The 26324-nt window shown below is 43.1% G+C and overlaps 1 protein-coding gene across 5 annotated transcripts in view; it reads left to right on the forward strand.

Annotated features, from left to right (window-relative positions):
- The window catches only part of gabrr2a (gamma-aminobutyric acid type A receptor subunit rho2a), a 58859-nt gene that overhangs the window by 22803 nt on the left and 9732 nt on the right, over positions 1 to 26324 (forward strand). For 3 of the 5 annotated variants that reach the window (XM_089003780.1, XM_089003775.1, XM_089003776.1), the window contains 5 exons: positions 1730 to 1797; positions 15981 to 16204; positions 20210 to 20292; positions 21610 to 21750; positions 25005 to 25157. In XM_089003780.1, coding sequence (XP_088859906.1) covers positions 1730 to 1797; positions 15981 to 16204; positions 20210 to 20292; positions 21610 to 21750; positions 25005 to 25157 — 669 coding nt within the window. Of the gene's footprint in view, positions 1 to 1729; positions 1798 to 6132; positions 6216 to 9554; positions 9634 to 15980; positions 16205 to 20209; positions 20293 to 21609; positions 21751 to 25004; positions 25158 to 26324 lie in introns of those variants that run through there. The other 2 variants (XM_089003778.1, XM_089003777.1) reach the window with 2 other exon arrangements.

The following is a 26324-nucleotide window of genomic DNA, read 5'->3' on the forward strand; positions in this document are numbered from 1 at the left end:
AACCACACATCTAGGTTGGGGGTTACTGCCCCGAGTGCTCCGACCAACAGGCACAATTGTCACCTTTACATTCCAGGCTGTGATCACAATATCTGGTTGGTTTGCCATTACCATCTTGCCAGTCTGTATCTCAAAGTCAAAGTCAAGTCAAAGTCAGCTTTATTGTCAAGGGCATAGCTATTTATTGCCTGGGTCCTGTTCTTGCCATTGAGCTGACGTGTTAGCACATGGCTCACCCACTGGAGGTATTTGGCCATAGCCACCTTCCTTATTGCCAGTTTGAGGTTGCCATTGTCTTGTGGCTTACCAAGGTACTTGTAGCTGTTTTCAATGTCTGCTATTGTTCCATCAGGGAGTGAGACCCCTTCAGTGTGGACTACCCTGCCCCTCTTATTCACCCTCTGACTACATTTCTCATGACCGAATGACATCCCAATGTCACTGTCGCTGTAGATTCTGGTTGTGTGGTTCAGAGAGTCTATGTACCTTTCGCTCTCAGAATACAGCTTCATGCCATGCAGAGGAAGACTGATCATAGCACATTTCTGAGGCGATATCCATAGCCTATCTTGGCGATTCCTTGGCTAAGGGGGTTCAGTCCTATGCAGAACAGCAGAGGGGAGAGTGCATCACGTTGGTATATGCCACATTTGAAGGAAACTTGCATAAGTGGCTTGCTTTTGGTTTCAAGTGTGGTTTTCCACATCATCATCATCAAGTTTGCAACAAAGGCTCTTAGGGTCCTGTTGACTTTATCCAAGTCGAAGCATTCAGTGATCCATGTGTATGACATCGAGTCATAGGCTTTCTTGTAATCAATCCAGGCTGTGTAATGGGCTGGACACCTGTCACTCACCGAATTCCACTACAAATCTATTCCCCAAAAAGTTTTACTGTATTTCTAATTAATTTGTAGTGCTTTCACTGGATAGGTTTTGTTGTGCACTGAGAGTGTTTGACAAGAGCGCAATTGCGCAGCTTCGAGGGAACATTGGTGACGTTTCTTCGATAAATGTAAATCCAAATGAAATACTCCTTTTTTTATATTACCACAAACTTTGTTTGTTTCAAAGCATAAGGCAATTAGCTAGCTGCTGCTGCTCTCTACTGACAGAGTGCTACACGATTACAATGTCAGGCAATAGATCGCACAGGCATCATTTCCCATGGCACACATGAAAATATCTGGTGTTCCGTGGCACAGGGTTTGAAAAACATTGATGTGCAGTATATGTAATGTTTTCTGGAAACCAGTGCAGGGTGTCCCCTGCCAACTGGCCAAAGACAGCTGGGATAGACCCAGCACGTCCTTGAGGAAAAGTGGATCAGATATTTGGTGGATATAAAGACTTAGGTGGTTCTCTTTAATCGTAAGTTGGTTAGTTGTCAGGTCTCTCAGGCAAGTGACACACAGACGAAAAGTGTCCAAGAGCTTGATCATTGCGTGGAGTTGAGCAAGTTGTTTTGCCACGCAATGATCTCCGTCCGACGCCCGGCGCAAGCCGGGAATAGCTGTGCGGGTCTCTGCGAGTCTCTATGAGTCTGTGTCAGTCCGTGTGATTCCCCTTTCTCTGTCCCGCGAAGGCTACTCATATATGCATTTGCATGCGTGGGAAATGCGTCAGGCTGAGACGCACTTGAAAGACACTTCAAAGGCGTACTCATGTCAGCGCCGCGGTGCGCACATGTGACGCCACAGATATTTGTAATTTGTCATTTTATTTTTCAGGTCCGGCTATCCCTGTGGGGGTCGATGTTCAGGTGGAGAGTTTGGACAGCATCTCAGAAGTTGACATGGTAAATTCACCACTGTGTATGTTGGGAATTGTGTTGGATTTTTATTGGTGCAAATGTATTTCACTCAAAATAATAAAGATAAAAATAACAAAAGTATAAACAAGTATAATATTAAATGATTTGTTTCAGAAATATGGAATTAGAACGGAAATAAATATTCTGATTTATCATTGTACTCGTAATCTTTACTGCACTTCACACCCCCACTATAATGCACTATAATGCTATGCTAGTGTTATTACAGTTTTTTATAATGTTTGGACAACATGTTACATCTTTAAATGTGTTTATGTTATTTTAAAAGTGTGTATTGGGCTAAACCAAGCATCCAGCCATCCATCCATTGTCTGCCGCTTCTCCAGGTGTGGGTCACGGGCGCAGAAGTTTTAGTAAGGAAGTCCAGACTTCCCTCTCCCAAGCTACTTCTTCCAGGTCTTACTGGCAAATACAGAGGCTAGATTCCTCAGCCACTTCATCTGGCTCCTCTCTATGTGGAGGAAAATGGCTGGACTCTGAGCCCCTCCCGGATGACTGAGCTTCTCACTTTATTTCTAAGGGAGAGCCGAACCTTTGGAGAAAAGTCATTTCGTCCGCTTGATGGCGCTGATGCGAGTGGCAGCATCGGTGACGCACTCTCTAGTATTGGTACTGTTTTTGTCAATTTCATTCATTTTTGGTGACCCTATGCGGCTTACTTACACAAGGGAATAGTTGCTTTGCATTGGGGGATCCACATTGTGACTCCTTTCGTCAGCACAACAAAATCCACAAGGTTTTTCGTGGCGCATTGTGGCGCGATCTCTCTATACGGAGCTTTGAGACGCCATCGGAGGAGGCTGTTGTCTCTGCTGACGACTCTCCATCGGTGTGGAATGGCCTGAAAGCTATCACAAATTATCGGTCACCATCTCCCCCAAAGCAAAGAACAATAAGGTTCTGGCTGATGAGATAAACACATTTTTTGCTCATTCTCAAGAAACCGGCAACATCGGAACTGAACTATGATAGTCCTGTCACTCTGACGCATGTGGTCATGAAGTTTTTTTAACGCCTCGTGCTGAACCACCAAAAGAACATCACCGGACCCCTCCTGGACCCTCTTCAGTTTGTCAACAGGGCAAACAGGTCTGTGGAGGATGCGGTCAATATCAGGCTGTATAACATCCTCGAGCACCTCGAAAACACCGGGACCTACGATGTTTGTAGATTTCAGCTCTGCGTTCAACACCATCATCTTGGAACTCCTCACCTCCAAATTTCTCCAGCTCGGTGTGTCCCCTATGATCTAACAGTGGATCCTCAACTTCCTGATGGGACAGACACAATAGGTGAGACTGGGAAAAATAGCATCATCAACATTTTCGTTGAACTTAGATAAAGTCATACAGAACATCCATAGAAGTGAGAGAGTTGTAATTGATGGAGACTTCAAATGACATGTTGGCGCAGGAAACAAAGATGATGAGGAGATGATGGGCAGGTTTGGACTCCAGATGAGGAATGCTGAAGGACAGATTATGGTTGACTTTGCTAAGAGGATGGAAATTGCTATTGTCAGAGTCTAAATAACGTCTGCCGGATGCCAGGGGCATGCAACTTTTACGTCGGGCGTACAACTTACAGAACATCTCCACCCGGGTGGCCGACAACTTTTTCAAGAAAAAAAAACACACACACAAAAAATTGAAAGATTTTTCTCAATTCAAAGATTTGCTTTATTCCGATTTCGAACCCTTCGTTCGGCTTGGTAATTTCGGAATTTCGGTTCGTTTGGCAATTTGCATACTCGGCAGCCAATCAGAAGCCTGCATCAAACAACGTGCTTCTGGGTGCATTTGCATATCATTTTCCAAAGTAGACGCACAGAGACCACAAGAAAAATGGATAAGTGGTTAGGAATCAAGCCAAAACCTCAGCCCCAGAAAAAAGATTCAAAAGAAGCTAACAAAATGTATGACGCTACAAAACGTAAACGTACATTAAAAGCATTGTGGAAAGAGGAGTTCACGTGGCTTGTAGCAGACGACGCAACGCAAACATTGCATTCTGCAACATACTAAACAGTGTATGGACAAACGACAACTGGAGCAAAATCTTCAGCAAGGGATATTTATGATAAATTAAGCAAGGTAGCATTTGTGGTAGGTACATCAATTACTTAATTTTAAAGTGTTGTTCTGTTATATATTGTGGTTATAATATTAAGCCTTAATACTTTGCAACAATGTTAGTTTTTTTTGCAATTAGTCGTCTTATTGTGTTTCAACGTAACATCATTACATTTGTAACATCGATTCTCTTCCCACCTTCAAGTCCCATCTCACCTATTTAAAATTGCATTTTCTGTGTAGCTGTGTTTCTATTTATAATTGTATTTTATTTATTCCATTCTATTTGTGATTGTATTTTATTTATTATAGTACCTATGTTTGTCTGTGACTGCAAAGTGTCCTTGAGAGCCTTGAAAGGCGCTTAAAATGTAATGTATTATTATTATTATTATTATTATTATTATTATTATTATTATTATTATTATTATTATTATTATTATTATTAAAGTTGTGAAAATGGGGCAGGCAACGTTATGGCTGGGCGGGCAACTTTTCAGCGTTGTCTGCCCTGGTTTCCGGTAACTTTTTGTCATGAGTTTCAGACACTGCTATTGCGAATGCTTTCTTTCAGAAGAGACAGGAACATAGGGTGACCTAGAAGAGTGGAGTCAGAAGTACACAGGTAGAGTACATTTTGTATAGACGCTGCCATCTGAAGGAAATCAGTGACTGCAAAGTAGTAGTTGTGACAATGTAACCAGACAGCATAGGTTGGTGGTGTGTAGGATGATACCTGTGGTGAGGAAGATGAAGAAACCAGAGGCAGAGCTGAGGACAAAATGGTGTAAGTTGAAAGGGATAGTGCTGCATGACTTTTAGGAAGGAGTTGAGACAAGCACGGGCTGGGCAAGAGGTCCCTCCAGATGACTTTCAAACTGCAGCGAACGTAATCAGAGAGACAGGTCAGAAAGTACTTGGTACGTCAACTGGAAGAAGAGTAGAAAGGAGACTTTGTGATAGAATGGGGAGGTGTAAGTGTGTATACAGAGAAAGTGGTTAGGAAAGAAGAAGTGGGGCACTGAGACGAAAGAGCGTTGACAGGAGCACAAGCAGATGCAGCACACGGTGAAAGTAAAGGTGGCAAAGGCCAATCAAGAAGCCTATGATTACTTGTATGCTAGGCTGGACAGGAAGGAAGGCTGATCTTTACAGGCTGGCGAGACAGAGAGACAAAGATGGTAAGGACCTGTGGCAGGTTAAGCTGATGAAGGATAGAAATGGCAAGGCAATGTATTAACAGGTACCAATGGTGTGATGGCAAGATGGAAGGAGTACTTTAAAGAATTGATGAATGAGGATAATGAGAAGGAACAAAGAGTAGATGAGGTGACTGTTGTGGACCAAGACGTAGGAAAGATTAGCAAGGATGAAGGCCCTTTTCTGACTGAGAACCATTGTCTCAGATTTGGAGGTGCTGATTCTCATCCCAACTGCTTCATACTCAGCATAAAACACTCCAGTGAGAGCTGTAGAGGCCTGCTTGAAGGACCCAACAGGACCACATCAACTTCAAAAAGCTGAATTCTTTCAAAGCAACCCATTTCTACTGAAAGGCAGAATTTTAACACTATTTGACCAATAAACAAATACCTTGGTGGATTTCCGGTGTGCTCGTTGATGGGCTCAGGAATGACAATATCCAGAAAACCATTTATTCTTTTCCTTTCCGCTTTTCCCTTCAGGGTTCGCCACAGCGAATCAGTGTCCGACACCTAACCCGGTTTTGTGCATCCTCTTCTCTCACACCAGCTACCCTCAGAATACCATTTAATTCCTAACAAATAAGATAATACAGCGTATATCACCCCAATTATTTGAAACAGCGCTCCGGGTCCTCAACTTCTCCAAACTACGAGTGTAACCGGGCAGTGACTTGGCCCACCTGCAATACAATTCCCCAAAAATTCTGCTCTGGTGGTCCTGCGGATGGTTTTATGGAATTCCTCCATAAAATTGCTGCTGCACCACCGTGCTCAGGCGAGGACCTCATGGGGATGAGATGACGACGGATTCGTCCGATGCACCGGTGGGGTCCTTCCACCAGATATGATAATGGGAGTAATGTATTTCAATGATGGCTCCTTGATCTTCAATTCACACATTTTCTTCTGGGCTGAGTCTGACGACATTCTGTGCACAATGTCACATGTTATTGTGTTGTGCATCCTTTGTCCTCTTCTCTCATTCATTCTGTATAGTGGCTTCTCGGTCTACGATGCCTGGGTTACGCAGGGAAGGATCGGCCCTGTTATGTGGCGTCTCCTCCCAATGACAATTTGCACCGGCCGATACCCGTCTTTGATAGAGGTAAGGGAGTAGGGGCAGAGAGGGCTCATCTGCTTTTTCCAAGGGGTCTTTCATTGTCTGTACTGCACGTTCTGGCTCCGCATTGTCTTGAGGGTATCATGGACTGCTTGTAATGGGACGGAAACCATAGGACTCGATAAACGTTGTGAAGGCTATTTCATAAAACTGGGGTTTTCCATCCAAAATCAGAACATCTGGGATTGAGTGGTGTGCATAGATCAACTCAAGGTGGTAAATTGCCTATTTATATTTTGTGGAAGCCGACGTAGCTATCTCCATCTACCTTGACATGTAGTCCAAAACCAACAAGTAGGTCTTGCTTTTAAGCAGGAACCAATCTGCTCCAAGCTTCTGCTATGGTCGGCATGGGTACAGTAATGGAATTATTGGCTCCCTATCTTTATGACAATGACCAATATGCAGTTTGTTGAGACATTGTTTCTCATGTTTGTTGGTATGGTGAGTCGCTATCCCTTAGTTTTTGCAGGTATTTGGTGGTCGGTGGTAATTTCTCCTTCATCATGTTCACATAGATGTTTGTATCTACAAACAATCCTTCATCATCTGGTGCATCCTCCCTTCTTCACAGGAGCCTGAGACAGTGTGTCGGCTGGCAACAGGCATGTTCCTGGGACATGAGAGATGGAGGAAGAATAACGCATGAGTAGCATTTTACGTTGGATCTGTGGAGGTAAAGCGTCCATGTTTTGGGACCCCAGGATACTCAAGCGAGGCTTGTGGAAATCCATCCTCCATAAAGAAATGCATCCCAATGAGAAAGTTGCGGAACCTCTCGCAGAACCAGGTCAGCCCCAGAGCCTCCGCTTCTTGGGCACATCTCTACTCTCTAAGTGAGAGCGACCGTGACATGTAGGCCTCCATTCTTTCTCCCACTTCTGGAGAACAACTGGTCCCTGTTGCGGTTCAAGGAAAGGAGAAGTAGCAATGGCTCAAAGAACAGGTGGAGAGCAGGGTAATAATAGGTAATGTGGTCCATATGGGAAAACGCAGAGGTGGGTCAAGCCTGGAGACTAGTAAGCACAATCATTTGGCACCCACTTGTGGATCAGCAGAGGTCTTATCCCCAGCTGGTGATTGCAGATGAGCTGCAGGTCCATGAGGCGTATCTAGCCCAGCCTAATAATAACAGGAAGCAAACCAACTCCCCAGAAGTGGATCAACAAATAACCAAATAATTCAGAATACAAAAAGATAAGGAGGACCCTGTGATAGCACATCACAGTACCCTCCCTTGACGTGCGATACCCGGAATCCGCCTAGGCTTGCCAGGATTGATCCTGTAAAGGTCCCTCAGACCCACTACGATTCCTGCTGGCCATACCCCTCCCAGTCGACAAGATATTTGAAGGGCTGCATATCCAGAATCCGGGAAATAGAGAAGGCCAGTATGCCATCAAAAAGACACGGGGGGGGGGGGGCAGCAGGTGAGCTTAGGTCACTGGTGGACACTGGTTTGAGGAGCGAAAGATGTAAAGTGGAGTGAAAATTCAAAAGGATGGCGGATGGATTAATGACTGGAAATAGTGAATAGTGACACACAAAAAATGTGTTTCTGAGATTTAATCTGAAGGGGATGGTCACCAGACAACAACCAGACCTCTTGTCTCACCTGATAATCACGAGCCAGGGAGTCAGTATTTTTTTTCCTTGCTGTTGTTCGCATAAGAGCCACTTTGACAGACATCCAAACAGCACAGATAATGTGGAGATGATTCTGTACAGCAGGAATCACTACCCGTGCTTCCTGGTAGGTAACATGGGAGACTGGTATCCATAGTCGTGGCTCCATTCCTGCTTACCCTCTACACCTCGGACTTCAATTACAACACACCAACTTGCCACCTTCAGAAGTTCTCTGCTGACTCAGCTATTGTCGGCCTCATTACAATGGGAAATGATCGGGAGTAGAGGTGACTGACCTAGGACCTCGTGGACTGGAGAATCACCTCCAGATCAACACCGGGTAAACCAAGGAGTTGTTTGTGGATTTCTACAGGAAACAATGCTCACCTGCACCGTTGAACATCCAGGGTACGCACATAATGAGGGTGACCTCCTGCAAGACCACAGTATGTGAGGGCAAAGAACTGTGAATCGGGCAGGCCTCTCTGCAGCACTGGGGCGCAGCAGGGGACAGTGCTGGCTCCATTTCTGTTCACCCTCTACACCTCGGACTTTAGCTACAACACTCCAACATGCCACCGTATGTATGACTCTGTGATTGTCAGCCTCATTACAGAGGGAGATGATCGGGAGTACAGGGGACTGACAAAAGACTTTGTGGACTGGTGCCAGCAGAATCACCTCTAGATCAACCCCGCGAAAACCTAGGAGTTGGTTGTGGATTTATGCAGGAAACAGTGTGCAGGTGAGGACACGCTGCACGATTGAACATCTGGGGTACAGGCAAAGAGTATGGCCTCCTTCAAGTACCTGGGTGTTACTCTCAGCAATAAACTGGACTGGACGACAAACACAGATGCCCTAAACTAAAAGGGACAGAGTCACCTCTTCCTACTCAGGAAACTGAGGTCTTTTGGGGTTTAGGGGTCACTCCTGAAGACTTTCTATGGCTCTGTGGTTGCTTCAGCCATCTACTATGGAATTGCCTGCTGGTCAGGCAATATCACCACCCGGGACAGAAAAAGACTGGAGCGCTGGGTCAAGAGGGCCAGTTCTGTCCTGGGCTGTTCGCTGGACTCTCTGGAGGAGGTGGGCAACAGACGGATGTTAGCTAAATTAAAGCTTTGATGGACATCCCCTCCCATCCCCTCCTGCCCACCCTGATAGCACTGGGTAGCTCCTTCAGCCAGAGACTGTTAGACCTGCGCTGCAACTTCTGCTGCTCATTCCGACCGACTGCCCTCAGGCTTCTCAATAATCATGTGATTGAAAAAAAAATCTGGACTCTTGTACTGTAAACAGCACGGCCATCTGATGTTGATGTGATACAGCTACATATATCAAAAGGTTTTTTTATACTTGCACCATGTATTTTTTTATGAAACATGTCTTCACAGTTACAGTATACACCTCAGTCTTCTGAGATGTTTTTTATTATGCTTGAATATTTTGGTTTTTATCTTTTCAAACCCCATTTCAAATTGCTGCTGTGGACTGAAAATTTCCCCATTGTGGGATGATTAAAGGCTTTCTGATTCTGATTCATAGCAAGCCATGAAAGTTTTACATACCTGTGGCCGAGCAGGAGAGGGAGTTGTGGGCATATTCAAACCAGGGGAGGAAGGAGCTTCAAGCAATAAGGTGCAATAATGCAACACAGGGCCACCGTCCATGGCTTGGACCCCAGGAGAGTCAAGAGAGGCCTATGGTCTGCCTCCATCAGAAAATACTGTACTTCCTAATGAGAATGTTGCGGAACATATTGCAGGCCCAGGTCAGCCCCAGAACCTTATTCTTCTCTTGTACATATCTCTGCTCTGTGAATGTGTGCGACCGTGACAATTTTCTTCCTCCCACTTCTGGAGAAAAAGTCCTCCCTGTTGCGGTTCAGGGAAGAGAGAAGAAGTAGATCCAAAAGCTGATGAAGAGCAGGGTAATAGTTGAGAATGAAGTCCGTGGGGGAAAACGCAGAGGTTGGTAGGGCATGGAAACACAGTAGTAAGCATAATCAATTGGCACCCGCTTGCAGATCAGCAGAGGTATTATACCCAGGTGGTGATTGCGGTCAGCTGCAAGTGAGGGAGCCTAATCTGGCCCAGCCTGAAAATAACAAAGCAAATCAAAACCCCAGAAGTGGATCAATAAATAAATAAGGAATTCAGACGACAAAAAGATACAGAGAACCCTGTGTCACCACATCACACCCTCAACCTGTATGACAATGCTTCTGCAGAGACTTTCTTTCCCTGACTCGCACTGGTGTGGTCAATGCATCTTTTAAATCTTGAAAAACTTGCGCCTGGTCTGCAACCCTACCCAACAGTTCTTTCAGTACAGGTGGTTATTGAGAGGCTTGTCTCTCTCTGGCAGCCGTGGCAAAAACATCTGCAGTGGTTTCAACATTTCGAAAAAACCTCTAAACTCTGTTACATCTGTTGGCTCCGGCATCACCCTTATTGCCTCAATCTTGCCTGGGTTTTGCCTGACCTCTGACTTCAACACTTCACACCTTTTGTGACTGCTTCTTAGATCTTCTCCAAAGTAGCATGCAGGCGGTCATCATGTTCCTCCTGTGTTCTGCCCCGTATCAACACATCATACATGTGGCAAATGGCACCTTCCAACCCTTCTGTAACCTCTATTACCATTCGGTTTTGAAAGAGTTTGAGGGCAGACGATATCCAGCAAGGTAGCCACTAGATGCAACAGTGCCCGAAGGGTGTAATAAAAGTTGTCAATTTTGCTGAATTGTGTGTTAAGGGTTGTTGCATCCAGCTTACGAAAAATTCTGGCTCCAGCAAGCATTCCCAGCGTTTGTTCCAATGACGAAAGATATACTTTGCACATAGTCGTTCAGTTTGGAGAGATCAACACAGATGCATACAGCACCTTACTTTGACACCATTGGGAAGCCAACACAATAGTCTGCTGGCTCCTCGATTCTGCTCAGGTTGTGATTCACCCCAAATCGTCCCATTAATGGCAATGGAATCCTCCGATGTGTTTTTAACGAGAAAGGGTCAGGCCCTGTTTTCAGCTTGATGTTGTATGAATGCTGCATTTCTCAGAGCCCAGTCAAATATTTTAGGATTATTCTTTATTGTCTCCACAGTGATGCTGCTGAGCCGTGTGACAAGCCCCAGCTTGCTGCTTGCACATTTACCAAGCAAGGCAGAATGCACATGCGATGTAAACCTCCTCCATCTCCTCCTTCTTGGTCCCTAGAGTTCTTTGGTCGCCTTGCTCAGTTTGGTGAGATTGTTTCTGGATGTGCTCTTGAAATTTGTGTGTGGAAGACAGGTGTGATAGATGCCAGTATCAATTTGAAATATCACACTGCGTTGAGTTGTTTTCTATTGTCACCATCCACGGGTCATGGTCTGTCGTAACACCATCAACGAGGGCCTCCTCATTATCCTCATCTTCTTCATCCCTTGTAACTTTGTGCGGAGAATTAAACTTTCGCACATGCTGAAAATCTTCCTTCCTCCGGCAAGCATGACATTTTGTCTCATGAGCAGGACGACCCTGTTTTGCATGGGACGGAAAGCCCGCTGATTTCTTATACACTGACTTTGCATCCCTTTCCTAGCTGTGGTGAATGCTGTGGAACTTGTTTATTTTGGTATTAACATAGTTCGGTGTGCTTTTAGCAGTCTTTAAATTGCTCTTGAACACTGTCAACAGATTCAGCACCATTTACCTCTGTGTTGGTGTCCCCTCGCAGATAAGACTGTGGCCACCTCAACTCCTTGCTTTGCGATGGTGTTATTATGGCTTTTTTAAAGGTCACATCCCAGTGGATGCATTCAGACAGTCCCCTGTCCTGTATCCGACGACACCATAGCTGCAGTGCTCTGTCAGCACATACTGTGTAATGGAGTGAACCTCTTTGTCTTCTTCTTCTTTTCCTTTTGGCTTTTGCCTTCAGAGGTCGCCACAGCGAGTCAATGTCATCCATCTAACCCGGTTTTGTGCATCCTCTTCTCTCACATCAGCTACGTTCATGTCCTATTTGACAACATCCATAAACCTCCTCCTTGTTTTTCCTCTCTGTCTCCTGCATGGCAGTTCGAGGCTCAGCGTCCTTCTTCAGATATTGTCACTCTCTCTCCTCTGGACATATCCAAACCACCTCAGTCTGGCATCTCTGACTTTGTCTCCAAAGCCTCTAATATGAGTTGGCCCTCTAATACTTCTGTGTAAGCTCTGTCGTACAGGAGTGGTCCATCAATGAAAAGGTTTCTTCAGCCGTCATCTGTACTTCTTTGAAGGTGTCTGACGTTTCGCTTCTTATCCAAGGAACTTCGGCAGCAAACTAAAGTCTTACTGGTAGTTTAGGCCCTATATATATTCCTACTGTCCAGACATGGCGGTGCCGGACTCTGCTATGATATGTCCTTGCTCTCAGGTTGGGAGGAGCAGAAGACTACCCCCTGCAGCTTCTTCACATTCAATCCTTCACAGATCACCTCAACTCGGTAGACATCAACATTAAATTTACTCGTGAGGACATTAAAGAGAACCAACTAGCCTTTTTGGATTGTAAAGTAATTATAAAAGAGGACAGAGCGCTAAAACAGAAGTCTTTAGGAAGGCTACGCACACTGACCAATAGTTACTTTTCGATTCTAACCACCAGTCCAAACATCATGGCTGGTCTCACCACCGTTTTATACACTTTTCCTTTCATCCTAGCTGAAAGAAGAAGAGAAAATGAAAAAAGAACAAGTAGAAAAAAATACAGTATTGAAGCTGCCTTAAAGACAGCCACTCTTGCGCCGCCATCTTGAAGTAAAAACAATAAAAAAACAGAATAACCAGTAATGGGTTTATTTTGACCGTTCGCCAAACTCTAGATGTGCAAGTGAATTACACCAGCCGTTGCGGCTTTCCTTTGTCATATCTTTTATGACAATTGAAACAGGGATTACATTTTGTTTCAAAAAAAACATCAAGAATCAAAATGCAGAATCAAAATATATACATATACATATACATATATACTATAAACTCTTCTTTTATGAAGAGTTCAACAATATCAACTGGTGAATCTCTTTTAAGTAATTAATCACCAGCGAATCAAGCAACATTTACCTCACCAATTTCATCCAATTCAAGATAAATGTTCCTGTCATTTAGCCTAATTTACTGACTATGATATTTACTTTTTCCAATTGAACTGTCATTTACGAGAGGTCAACACAGTGGAATGTGGTGGGGGCCCCAGAATTGCCTCTGGGTGTTAAACCCCTCTTTGCAGCTGTGTACTGACAAAACACTTGATAAGAGGCATCGTAAATAACTCTGGCTTCTTTCAAATGGCTTAATCAAGCCAAATACAAAAGAAAGTTTAGCTCAATCTAACAAAACTAATCATATAATTTTATAAATTCACTCTTTGACTCTGTCATTTTATACAATTTCCATTTCATTTTGCATTCGCCCGTATCAGGATTTCAAAATTATTTGTCCCGATCGCAGACAAAAACACTGGAATCCTGACTTCAAGGTGGTCAAATCTCTTAGGGAAAACACTTAATCCAATCTAACAAAAACACTTCACTTTTGCCTTCAAATTCACCCAAGTTCGGCTTCTGTTTATTAATTTGCTTGTTGGCTTATTTATTTGTTCACTCAGTCTAATTTGCCTGCCTATTCAATTTAGTATTTGTTTCAAGTAGACGGTATTCATCAAAGAGCTATGGAAAAAAAAACTGTGTTATCTCATTCATGAAGACGTCGAACTGGCGGCATGGCTGGGCAGGTTTCCCGATGAGACTATGATGAGACAGGATAGTCATCTGCACGCCCCCCCCCCCGTCGAGTCCTCTTGTAATGACAAGGCAGCCTCTCGTCCTGTGAAAGAAGAGAGAGGACTGGGCGGCAGAATTACATGCGGCAGGAACAATGTTTTGTGCACAATACGTTTGTAAATGTTAACGCAAACCTTATTTATTTTATTTCCATTTATTTACCTATTCGGCGAACAAATTACGTATTCGGGCAGAGAAGGAAGGAGGGAGGACTGGGCTGCCCGGTCTCTCTGGGCAGCCCACCCCCTCTTTGTTTTAGCGAAGCTCACACCCAGGCACCCAGCTGTCAACGTATATACTCACACAAAAGATAAAAGACAAAAGACGCAAGTCACGACAGACGGCTCCTCCAAATTCCCCCCGCCCCCAGCTGACCCCTCTCTGTCCACACGGGCTGCCCTCGGAAACACCGCAGCACCGGTGAATGCATTAATGTTACGGTAATCCACGATCTATTGCAGCTGCAATTAAACAAAAAAGAACCCATAATCGTCCGGCTCCAAATTAATAAATCAATTTTTCGCCAGCCCTCGCGCATGGGTCTCGGTCTTCAGCCCTATAGTCTGCCGAGTGGCCGGAATCCGACTCTTAACCTAGAACCTAGAATTTAGCGTAGTAAGTCTACACCCACAGAGCTTGGCTAGAATTTGTCTACCTTACCACATTAACATGCCCTCAAGATCACCGATGCGCAGATTAACAGTAGTTAGAATTCTTTTGGCCGGAAGAATTCTACAATACATTCACTCAACATAGCTGCATCCTAGCGGTGACACTCACCCGTGAAACAATCCTGAGCGAGTACACCAAGAAGGGAGGGACGGCCCACTCTTTCCGAACACTCTCGAAAGACAAAGAGAGCTTCGTTCCCTGGAAGCAACCGCAGGGCCCACTCCTTCCCCCCCTCTCGAAGCCATCAGCAAGGACCTGGAGTCTTTCACGGCACCAATAATAATGGGTTTATTTTGATCGTTAGTCCCTGACACATTGCTTTTACGGGCATTGATGGCAGAGGATGGTTAAATCATCAGAAAGCCAGGTGTTGAACAGAAAGTTGGTTTAATCTTGAAGACAGCGGAGACATTGTGGTGTCGGCTAAGGAGGAACCATGGAGAGAGAGAGAGAGAGAGAGGGGGAGAGAGAGAGAGATAGAGACAGAGAGAGAGAGAGAGAGAGAGAGAGAGAGAGAGAGAGAGAGAGAGAGAGAGAGAGAGAGAGAGAGAGAGAGAGAGAGAGAGAGAGAGAGAGAGAGAGAGAGAGAGAGAGAGAGAAGAACTGGGAGAGCATTTATATGGCGCACAGGGTGTGACGCGATAGGATGTGACGTAATGTAGATGCGACACCATGTAAGGGAAGGCAGGATATGACGTATCAGGAAGTCCAAAACGTAAACAAAGATTAGAAAGCGATGTTTAAACATGTTCGTATGTTGAATTACCCCAACACAAGTAATATGACACAACACAAAAGACAGAACAGTCATTGAAGAACTTTTCTGCATCCTCATTGTGGTCTAAAGGAGTTAAAGATGAAAGAGTAGAGGATCAACGTTTCCTTTTCATCTGTGGATCAGCGACGTCATGCTGTAAATGTACACACATCAGCTATAAGCTAAATGTTGAAAGCAAACACAAAGATGTTGCATCCATTGATGAAAAGAGATTATGTCATCGCCTATCCCCAGTAATCTACTTCAATTCCAAACTGAGACTCACAGTTCCATATATGCATCAGCACTCTGCGCTGACGCTTCTTTCTTCTCATCGTCGGCTCGTCAAGCAATTTAACCATCCAGCCACAGACCATCCAACAACACAAAGCTCTCTGCTGAAAAAAGCGGGGCTGTGAAAAATGCTGTCATTACATGTGCAATCAAACACAAACGCTTCGGAGCTATCCAGCAAATCGCACTGACATTTCACCTAATAAAAAAGAGTGCTGTCTCCTCCTTGATGAATATTGTGACCAAAAATACTGAAAAACAATCCACATCCAGTCCACACAACTCAACAACACAAAGTGACAAAACAAAACACAAAAACAACAACAACAAAAAAGAGGATTGTGAGAGCACTTGCCGATGACTGCCTACTCGGGTGCCATCTCGGAATTTAGACTTTGTTGAATTATTTTCAGTGGTCAATAGGCTGATGTTGCAGTGTTAAGGCACTGATGGTATCTTGTGTATGAAATGCATCATTTAAATATAGCTTCATTGCCTTATTTCTCACTGTGTTTTCTGTAACATCAACGGACTCTGCATCATTAAAGTTCTCTGATTCACTTTCACATCATCTTCCAACAGGACTTCACTATGACACTGTACCTAAGACATTACTGGAAAGATGAGCGCCTGTCATTCACCAGCAGTACCAACAAGAGCATGACGTTTGATGGCCGTCTCGTGAAAAAGATCTGGGTCCCTGACGTATTCTTTGTCCACTCGAAGAGGTCTTTCATCCATGACACAACCACAGACAACATAATGTTGCGTGTCTTTCCAGATGGTCATGTGCTTTACAGTCTCAGGTGTGTATCAAGCCAACGATTAACACATTTATTTATTTGATTTCTACTCATCGGACACAAAAGAATTTAACCCTTATTTAACTCTTACATGACAGATTATCATGTTATGTGGTCACAAGGTGCATATGGTCACGATAGCGAATGGAGAAAGCAAGTTAGAAACCTTAAAACAAGTCATCAATGGATTAATATACACACACACACATACACACACACACACACACACACATACACACACACGCACACAGACACACACACACGCACACACACACACACACACACACACACACACACACACACACACACACACACACACACACACACACACACACACACACACACACACACACACACACACACACACACTGCGACATCGCCTTGTACTGCTGTCTACTCTCTTCCGTCCTCTCAGTGTCCCACTTCTTTGCTAAGCTCTTTCTCTGTATACACTCCTGCACCTCCCCATTCCACCACCAAATCTCCTTATCTACCTTTCTTCCACTCGATACACCAAGTACTTTCCGATCTGTCTCTCTGATTACATTCGTTGTAGTGTGCCAGTCATCTGGAAGGACCTCTTACTCACCCAGTGCTTGTCTTAACTCATTCTTAAAAGTCATGCAACACTTCCTTTTTCAACTTCCACCAACTTGTCCTCAGCGCTGCCTTTGGTTTCTTCATCCTCCTCACCACAAGCTTCATCCTACACAAGGAATCTGTGTAGGAATTGAAAGGAATCTGTTTTAAGTTAGATATAACGTAGACAGGATGAACTTAATACAACTATGTCCTTTGAAGTCTCCACCAATTACAATTCTCTCATTTGTAAGGATGTTCTGTATGATTTCATCTAAGTCCAACCAAAATTTCTCCTTCTCCACCAACTCACATTCTACTTGCGGGGCACATCCACAAACAACATTTAACATCACTTCCTACTCATCACAATTTCTACTCATCATTCTATCTGATATTCTTTTTACTTCTAAGACATTCCCAACAAACTCATCTATCAAGATCTTTCTGTCTACACCAAGAAAAGACAGAAAACCGAGCTGCAGGTAGCAGAGATGAAGATGTTGATGTTTTCTTTGGGGGTGACCAGGTTGGATAGGATCAGGAATAAGTATATATGAGGGACAAGTCATACTAGAGGCTTTGGAGAGAAAGTCGGAGAAGCCACACTGAAATGATTTGGACATGTCCAGAGGAGAGAGCATGACTATATCGGGCGAAGGACGCTGAGCCTTGAAATGCCGGGCAGGAAACCGAGAGGAAGACCGAAGAGGAGGTTTATGGATGTGTGTCGTCACCTGTGTTAACTGAGCGTCATAGTTAAATGCAAACAGTGTCCTTTGTATATCCCCCCCTTATTATTGTGATGATGATGATGATGATGATGATGATGATGATGATGATGATGATGATGATGATGATGATGATGATGATGATTGTCATGATCTGGTTGGCGACCAACGGGTGGCGCTGTCCACCCCGCCTGCACCTGCACAGGCGCTGGTCGTCCTGATCAGTGGCGGACTGCCACGTTCGGATTGGTGACAAACGGGTAGTGACGTCAGCCCTGCCTGCAGCCTCGCAGGTGCTGGTCGTTTTAATCAGTGTCACTTAAAAGGAGTCACGGCACGACCATCCGGTGTTGGTTTGTTGCATGCTTTGTATGCATTGTATATGCATTGTATGCTGTGCGTGTGTTTGTTTAACCTTGGCGGACTTTTACACTTTATTTTCTTTTGATACTTGGTATTTTTTCTGTTCAGATAATTTTGATGTTTTACATTTTGTTCCTGCTGACCTTTATTTTAATACAATTTGTCAAACAACCTCCTGCTACCTCCTGCCTGCTTTTTGGGATCCGCACCCGCCATCACCACCTCGCAAAACGTGACAATGATGATGATGATGATGATGATGATGATGATGATGATGATGATGATGATGATGATGATGATGATTTTTATTACTATTGGCAGGTGGCAGGTAACATTTGCGGTGCATCGCCACCTACTTTGTCGGAGTCTAGCCTCACTTGACTGTTGTATCTGTCATTTGAGGGGTTCTTAGTTTGTTAATGGATGGCTCCATGTCAAGAATGGTCAAGATGGACTTCGTTTGAATGCAGCCTTTTGTTATGTCTTAAACTGAATATAAATTTGATAACCTTAACATGAAATAATATAAGATTTGAATATAAAACACTTTAACAATTTAACAAGGGCGGACATACAGTGGTACCTCGGTTCTCGACCATAATACGTTCCAGAACCGTGTTCGAAAACCGATTTGTCCGAACACCGAAACCATGTTTCCCATTACTAATAATGTAAATCGTTTTAATCCGTTCCAACACCCTGAATGTTTACCTTTTTAGTACAGTATTTCATACATTATTTTATGCATGAAATTGCACATTAAAATGCTGACCATCTGCTGACCATACATACATACATACATACATACATACATACAAAAGTACGTACGTATGTATGTATGTATGTATGTATGTATGTATGTATGTATGTATGTATGTATGTACGTATGTATGTATTGAGCCTGGGCTACGCACGCACGCACGCACACACACGCACACATTCACGCACGCCCGCGCGCAGACACACACACACACACACACACATACACACAGACACAGACACACACACACGCACAAACACACACACGCACGTACATGCACACGCACATACATGCACACATACACACACACACACACACACGCACACACGCACGGCACGCACGCACGGCACGCATGCACGCTCGGGCACGAGGACACACACACACATGCAAACGCACGCGCGCACACACATGTTCAAAATGTGCATAAAGAATTGAAGAGTTACTTCACATACATTGTAACCACGTTTGACTCTAAAAATGGCATACCAATGCTATATTTCATTGTATTCACTCATTTGTTACTTTCACTAATTCACATTATTCTGGACTTTGACAACACAGAATATAATAATCGTGGTCGATCTCATTCTGAAATTACTTACAAGGTATGAGGTGAGCACCAAAGATGTGCATTATTAATTGCCTCCTCTCTCTAATTCTCATGTCGTGAAGCTTGTCGCCATAACATTAACCTTTTTTGTTGTAAAGATGTGTATACCAGCAGCAATTCTATAAAAGACTAAATCTGTGTGTGTGTGTGCACTTTCTATGAGGGCAACCCATGGCACAGCATGCGGATGGCAATATTCACACGACTGTCTTTCTCAGAAGTCATGTTTTTTTACCTCCAAGCAGCATGCACAACCAGACAACTATCTGCATTGATGTTGACATCTTCTAGCTTATTATTTGTTATTCATGTCCTTATATGCCACAAATCACCCAATTGATGATATATTGCTTATTCACGGAACTTCATATATTGGATTGGATTGGATTTGCCTTTATTAGTCTTGCAGTAAAGAAATATTACATTTCACAGCAGCAAAGTTATGAAAGGAATGAAAGTAGAAAAACGAAATACAGGAGCTGCTTCATATGTGGTGTCCTTCACCAGTTCCGTCGCTTACGGCTCGAATTGATCGATCGCAAACACTTACGCTTTCCTCTTCAGAACTATTTGAATCATATTCATAACTGGATGAGTAACAAGAAAGGATCTTTTTCCGAATCTGAACTCTCTGAAGGCATTGTTTTGATTCTGGAGCAAGTCATTTTGTGAAGGAGTTTCCTGACGTGATGTCTCAAACGGGGGGCGGGACTTTCTGAATCTCTCCAGTTTTGAGCTCATTAGTGGCAGTTTTGGGCAACTTTAAGTCATTTTATTGGTGTTTTGCGTTGGACTAAAATATCAGCTGGCGTGTTTTGGGTATTTTAAATGCTATAAAACTTTTTTCTGATGGCAGTTAGGAAACAAAAAATGTTGTTCGTTGTCCTTTAAAGCAGCATCACATTAAACTGATCTATCCTGAAAAATATATTCTATGACACGGTTTTTCTTTTAATGTCTTTTAGAGTCACAGTGACTGCGGCGTGTAACATGGATTTCAGCCGATTTCCTCTGGATTCCCAGACATGTTCTCTGGAGTTGGAGAGCTGTGAGTTGAATATCATTAATCACATAGTTATCCACCAATCACCACCATCATCATGTTTACTCTGTATCCTGTTCAGACAAGTGGAGGTTCGGGGGATCAAGCTAACCAATTCAGAGGACATGTGTTGTTCAATTACATTGCCTTTAAAATGCATTTACATGAATTTGACACAGACAAGAAATTGGGATTGAAATTGACTCTGTCACATCTCGTCGCCATCCTGGGTGCGCCCCGCCCCTCCTGTCACGTCCTCCGCTGCTCCCTGGAGATGGCCCCTCCCATCATCACGCACCTGGGTTCCCACAGCTGTTTGTCATTCCCTTGATTGTGCCTTCTGACTATATCTACCGATCGCGCAATACAGTCTCCGTCGGAGTATTCAGAAAGCTACCCTCGCGACTTCCCTTCCGTCAGGTCTGCATTCTTTTTCCCTCACTCATCGCCATTGGTTTTGTTTGTTGCACATTTTCACAGTAAAGACTTTTTTTGGTTCACAAGTATCTTTCTCGCCGTGTACTTTGGATCCGAACTCCTCGCTTTCCCTCGCCTCTTGAGTCCTGCCTCCAAGCCTCAAGAGACGCAACAGACTCAGACTTTATGTTTTATTGTTTAGATTTATTGATGAACAAGATGATGAACAAGAACAGAGATGTCAAACTTCTTTTTGTCGGCTATTTATCGATTTGAAACATAAATAATCCGATGTTGAAAAATATATAGGGAGCCAGTGATAGGATGTCAGAGTATGTGCTCCCTCTTAGCAATAGACGAGCAGCAGCATTCCAGACCAGTTGAAGACGCCTTTTGGAGGATTGGCTGACTCCAAAGTAAATCACATGACAATAATCGAGCTGAGATGTGACAAATTACTGCTTCAAGGTGGTCATGAGAAAGGAAAGGTTTCATTTTAGCCTGCTGACTTAGATGAAAGAAGCTAGATTTAGCACCAATTTTTCGGTCAACTTTAAAATAACTGTCAATTTTAAGACCCTAGTTTGAGACTGTTGACTTCAGATAAGGAAATAAAGAGACCTGCTCAAAATGATCCCACAAAGGGGATGTTCACTTCTTTTTTGTTGTGGATGCTCATTGAATATGCTAGTTGGCAGATTAACGTAGGAAGCCAGTCTCGCGAGGCTTCGGACATAGCAATGCGCACTTTGTGGCGCCACAAGTGTAATGAAGACATGCTTTGACGCGCGCTTTGCAGATTTCATCGCCACCTCGGCAAAGTAGGGTGCATCACTAAGAATTTTCCACTGCGCAGTATCTATTTTCGTCAGTGCATCTAAAACCACACTGTCCAATATTTTGCAGATGCATACACAGATGAAGACTTAATGCTTTACTGGAAAAGCGGTGATGAGTCCCTAAGTACGGATGATCGAATTTCATTATCACAGTTCCTCATACAGAAGTTCCATACTACATCTCGCTTGGCCTTCTACAGCAGCACAGGTATAGTAGACGTAGAATATTGTAAGAGCACAAAAAAAATCCAATCGATTGCAAACATTATGTTTCCTCTTCAGACCCATTTGACTCACATTCATCACTGGCTGAGTAACAAGAAAGTATCTTCTCTGAATCTGAAGCCATTGTTTTCATCCTATTTTTTTATTTTATTCAAATGACTCGCAAACAAACAAAGTAAAAGAAACAAACAACACTGCAAACAAAACATAACAAAAACAATCAAAACCACTGGCTTTGAATAGCTTGTGGAGCTTCTAGAAGTCAATCAGAGGTGCGTCTCAACAAATCTTTCTGCATAGTTAACATAGAGTACAAGTACACATAGTTAACAAGAGTTGGCAACATACATTAGGTGACATAATCGCGTAAGAGACAATACCCGATCGCACAGGAAATAAGAGTTCCTGACAGATAATCATTATACAAAAAGGAAAAAGGGAGAAAAGAGAGAAAGAGGAGTGCCAGGGGTTTTAACATTTCATTGAGTCTGCACAACATAGTGAAATTGACAAAAAGGAGGGGGGACACCAGATGATTTGGCAAGCACATCATCCTATGCCATATTTCATCAACAATTCATCTGTTTTCATAGCGTTTAGGTCGACAGATGGTTGAATTGGTTTCTCATATACTTTCATTTCATTTTGAAATATTATGTGATGTGTTCTTCCATCACCGTTTGGTTCGGGGCCGCCACAAAAATGGACAAAATCCGACTTCAACGGACTGTTAGGATGGCGGAAAAAATCATTGGCACCGCCCTACCCACTCTCGAGGACTTGCATACTGCAAGAATCCAAACTAGGGCGCAGAAAATCCTACTGGACCCTCCGCACCCTGCCCACCACCTTTTCCAGCTACTCCCCTCAGGCAGGCGCTACCGATCCATGCGCACCAAATCCAGCAGACATTTAAACAGCTTCTTCCCCCAAGCCATTAACTCTTTGAACTCTTTCAACAGTAGCCAAAATGGAACTGTATAGTGCCACTTAGCAGTTTTTTTTTTGACAACGATACTAGTGCAGCGTGTTCTACCGGAAACAAATTCCTTGTGTGTTCTACATACTTGGCAATAAAGATGATTCTGATTACAAATAGGGGTTTCCTCCCACAAAATTTGGATTTATGAATATGATGTTTGGCAAGAAAAACTAATAAATTAATCATAAAATATTTATCGTTGGTCTTGTTGTAATATCGAAACAGCATGTTTTTGTAGTGACATATGAACGGAGAAGTTATTTTACATTGAACATATTTGACAAAGTGTTTCCAGATGCGGGTAGTTTCGGGACAAGCCCAGAAGAGGTGAGTTGAAGTTTCAGGCTCAGCTTCACAAAATGTACAAGATGTCCTGTTAGGACCGTATCTTATGTTTAACAGGGTAGCAACGGTGCAAAACTTTGTAGGTTATTTCTCTTTGTTTGTTTGTGATGAAAAATTTATATGGGAGGGTCCAAAGCTTCTCACATTGAATATTTGGGACATACGTTCTCCATTGATGAACAATGTAGGGAACCGTCACAAAAGATTTTTGAAACAAATGTTTAACTGCACAGTTCCGATTTAGAGCAATTGACGAGAAACAGTTTCCCCCGGGCGGTTTCTGTCACTGGAGTTGGCGGTGGTCTGTCAGGAGAAGCGGAGTGACCCTTGAATAGGCTTATGATACCACTTGGGATGGCATCCATAACGATGGCAAAGTCCTTAGGGTCACAGGGATTTCATGTGTGTCGAGAAACTCAGCACATAAATGGTACCCAGGTCAATCCATCTCGACAAAAACAGTGATTTGTTTTTGTACAAAATATGACAGTTATTCCAGATCATACCTGAATGTGGAGAGGAAGATTGCTTATACATTAGGCGCCAGGCTAATAAAACTTGTTTATGGAACTTTGATAGGTTAACAGGCAATTTTTCAACCTTATAATTACATTTCAGCAAGAAAGACAGACCACCAAGTCGGAAAAACATGGATTTTGGAATGAAATTCCATATTGCATCTGGGCTACTCAGATAATTACGCAGCCAGTTAATCTTGAATGTATAGTTTAGAGAAGTAAAGTCCAAAAAATGTAGGCCTTCCACCTTTAGCGTCCTGGATATGACAGAGTTTAACATATACAAGTAAAGTCTCGTTATATCGATATTCAAGGGAGTCCGAAAAAATATCGATATAACCGGGACTATCGATATATCCGATCCTGCGCCGAACTGCATTAAACAAAAGCCGCCAAAAGAGGGCTCCCCCAATGTTGCCTCAAAATGGCACATATAATTCTTTAATGATTGTAAACATGTATGCTTTAATCTTCAGAACTACAGTGTATTTGAAACATATTCATAACTGGATGTGTAACAAGAAAGCATATTATCCGAATCTGAAGCCATTGTTTGGATTCACAAGCAATGCAAGACGTCTAGGCGTGAAGTCATTTTTATTTGCATTTGAATAAAAAGTGACATCGGCTGTCCTTTAATACACAGTATGGAATGTTAATAATTTTCAAAATCATCGCACTTCAGCAGACAAAACAAGAAACATTGTTGCAAAAAACGATTGCATTCATATACAGTACAGTGGGCATGTACATAACACAACAGGGAAACTGCAACGCTTACATCTTACTGTATTATGTATACAATTTAAAAAAGTCATCAATCTTCTTCTGCTTCCCATTTTTACCTTTTAACACAAACACTTCAATCTCGTCTGCTACACACGAGCTAGCGTCTGAAAATGAAAATGGCTCTGCTACATGGGTGCTGGGCACGTAACCAAGTCACCTGACCAAGTCGACCAATGGCGCGACTGATGGCGTGACACGTAACCAAGACACGTGACCAAGTTGACCAATGGCGCGACCGATGGCGTGTCACGTGACAAAGTCACACGGCCAAGTCGACCAATAGCGCGACCGATGGCGGCTCATGTGACCAAGTTGACCAATGGCGCGACGGATATATCGATATAAACAACAAAAATGGCCGGCGGGGGATGAAAAGGAGCACCGTAATAACCGGATTATCGTAATAACCGGGTATCGTACTAAACGGTACTAATTATACATAAAAAGACTAGAAATGTGCAAGGGAAATGAAAATAATATCGTAATAAGCGGTACTATCGATATAACCGATATCGATATAACGAGACTTTACTGTAGTAGTGAAACACTCAGGTATACTTGTCTTGTACAAACTATTGAGGTGTAATTACACTGTGTTTTCAGGCTGGTACAATCGCCTCTACATCAACTTCACGCTGAGACGCCACATCTTCTTCTTTCTGCTGCAGACATATTTTCCTGCCACACTCATGGTCATGCTGTCATGGGTGTCCTTTTGGATTGACCGCCGGGCTGTGCCAGCGCGAGTTTCCCTGGGTAAAGGCAACATACGTTTGAGTCAGAATCTTCAATCGCGTCAAGAACTTGCTATCAGGTTACTCGTTAGTGCAGCACTGGGCCGCGGACTGGCACCAGTGCGTGGGTCATTTAGTACCGTGCCATACAGAAAAATAAATGATTTACATTACCTCTGTTTTATGTATTTCTGATGTTTTATTTTGAAAAATGACCAGATCCTCTGTTACATCCATCGACAGTATAATATAGGGTTGGGCAAACTTTTTGGCTCAGGGGACACATTCATTATAAAAATTCGACAGGCGGGCGGGGTCAGCACAAGATACGGTACATATAAAATACTGCACATTTTTTAGTCTGTATCAAAGGTCAACAGAAGAAAACCATTAAGGTATTAACATACTTTGATTAATGAGAACAGTGAAATAAGGGTGGTACAGTATATGTCCTGAATTAACATCAAAGTATGTTAACAACATCAAGTACGTGTTACAACAAAAGCAACAAAGTGCTATGTTGCCCAAAAACTGCATTATACAGCACAGGTGTGTAAAATAAAAAAAATACATAACACAGAAAAGAACAGAGTTAAGAATATTTGCTACAAAACAACACAAGCAAGAGATCTGGTGGTTTTCTTTCTACTCCCTCACGGTCTCTAACTTTAGATTCCCACGATCACCACACATGACAGCATTGCTACTGAGGTCGTGCACAAAATTTTGAAGCCAGCCACAGAATGCTTCAAAGTTTTCTATGCTTATAGTTAGCGCCTGAGAGCTTGCCCCTTGTCTTATAAGCGGTGCAGTTTGCAAAAGGTTTTTAACACGATAACAATCAAACCATTCCAGGAAACATGCAAACATGCAAACATGCATTGTTTTGCAATGAATTCACAATGAGCATGGATATTGCTAGTATCGGAATGAGCTCTTGCTCGCTTATTTGTTTATTAAAGTCTTGTCTTTAAAGTCTTATTTAAGTCTTTGCGACTCAAAGTTTGTCCTGAATGTTTCGTACTTCATAACCCGCTTTGTTTTATCAGATACATCTCACTTTCTCTTCCGCATAATTACAGTTCTTTAAAGGACAACCGACGTCTCCGGACAAGTTGTGTTCATAATTTGTAAAATGGCTTCAAATGACTTCTACTGAGCGTATTTTAGAAAGATTCCACCGCATATA

This window comes from Hippocampus bargibanti, linkage group LG09, assembly GCF_051943395.1.
Source record: "Hippocampus bargibanti isolate YZ-2025 linkage group LG09, ASM5194339v1, whole genome shotgun sequence".
Classification (NCBI taxonomy): Eukaryota; Metazoa; Chordata; class Actinopteri; order Syngnathiformes; family Syngnathidae; genus Hippocampus; species Hippocampus bargibanti.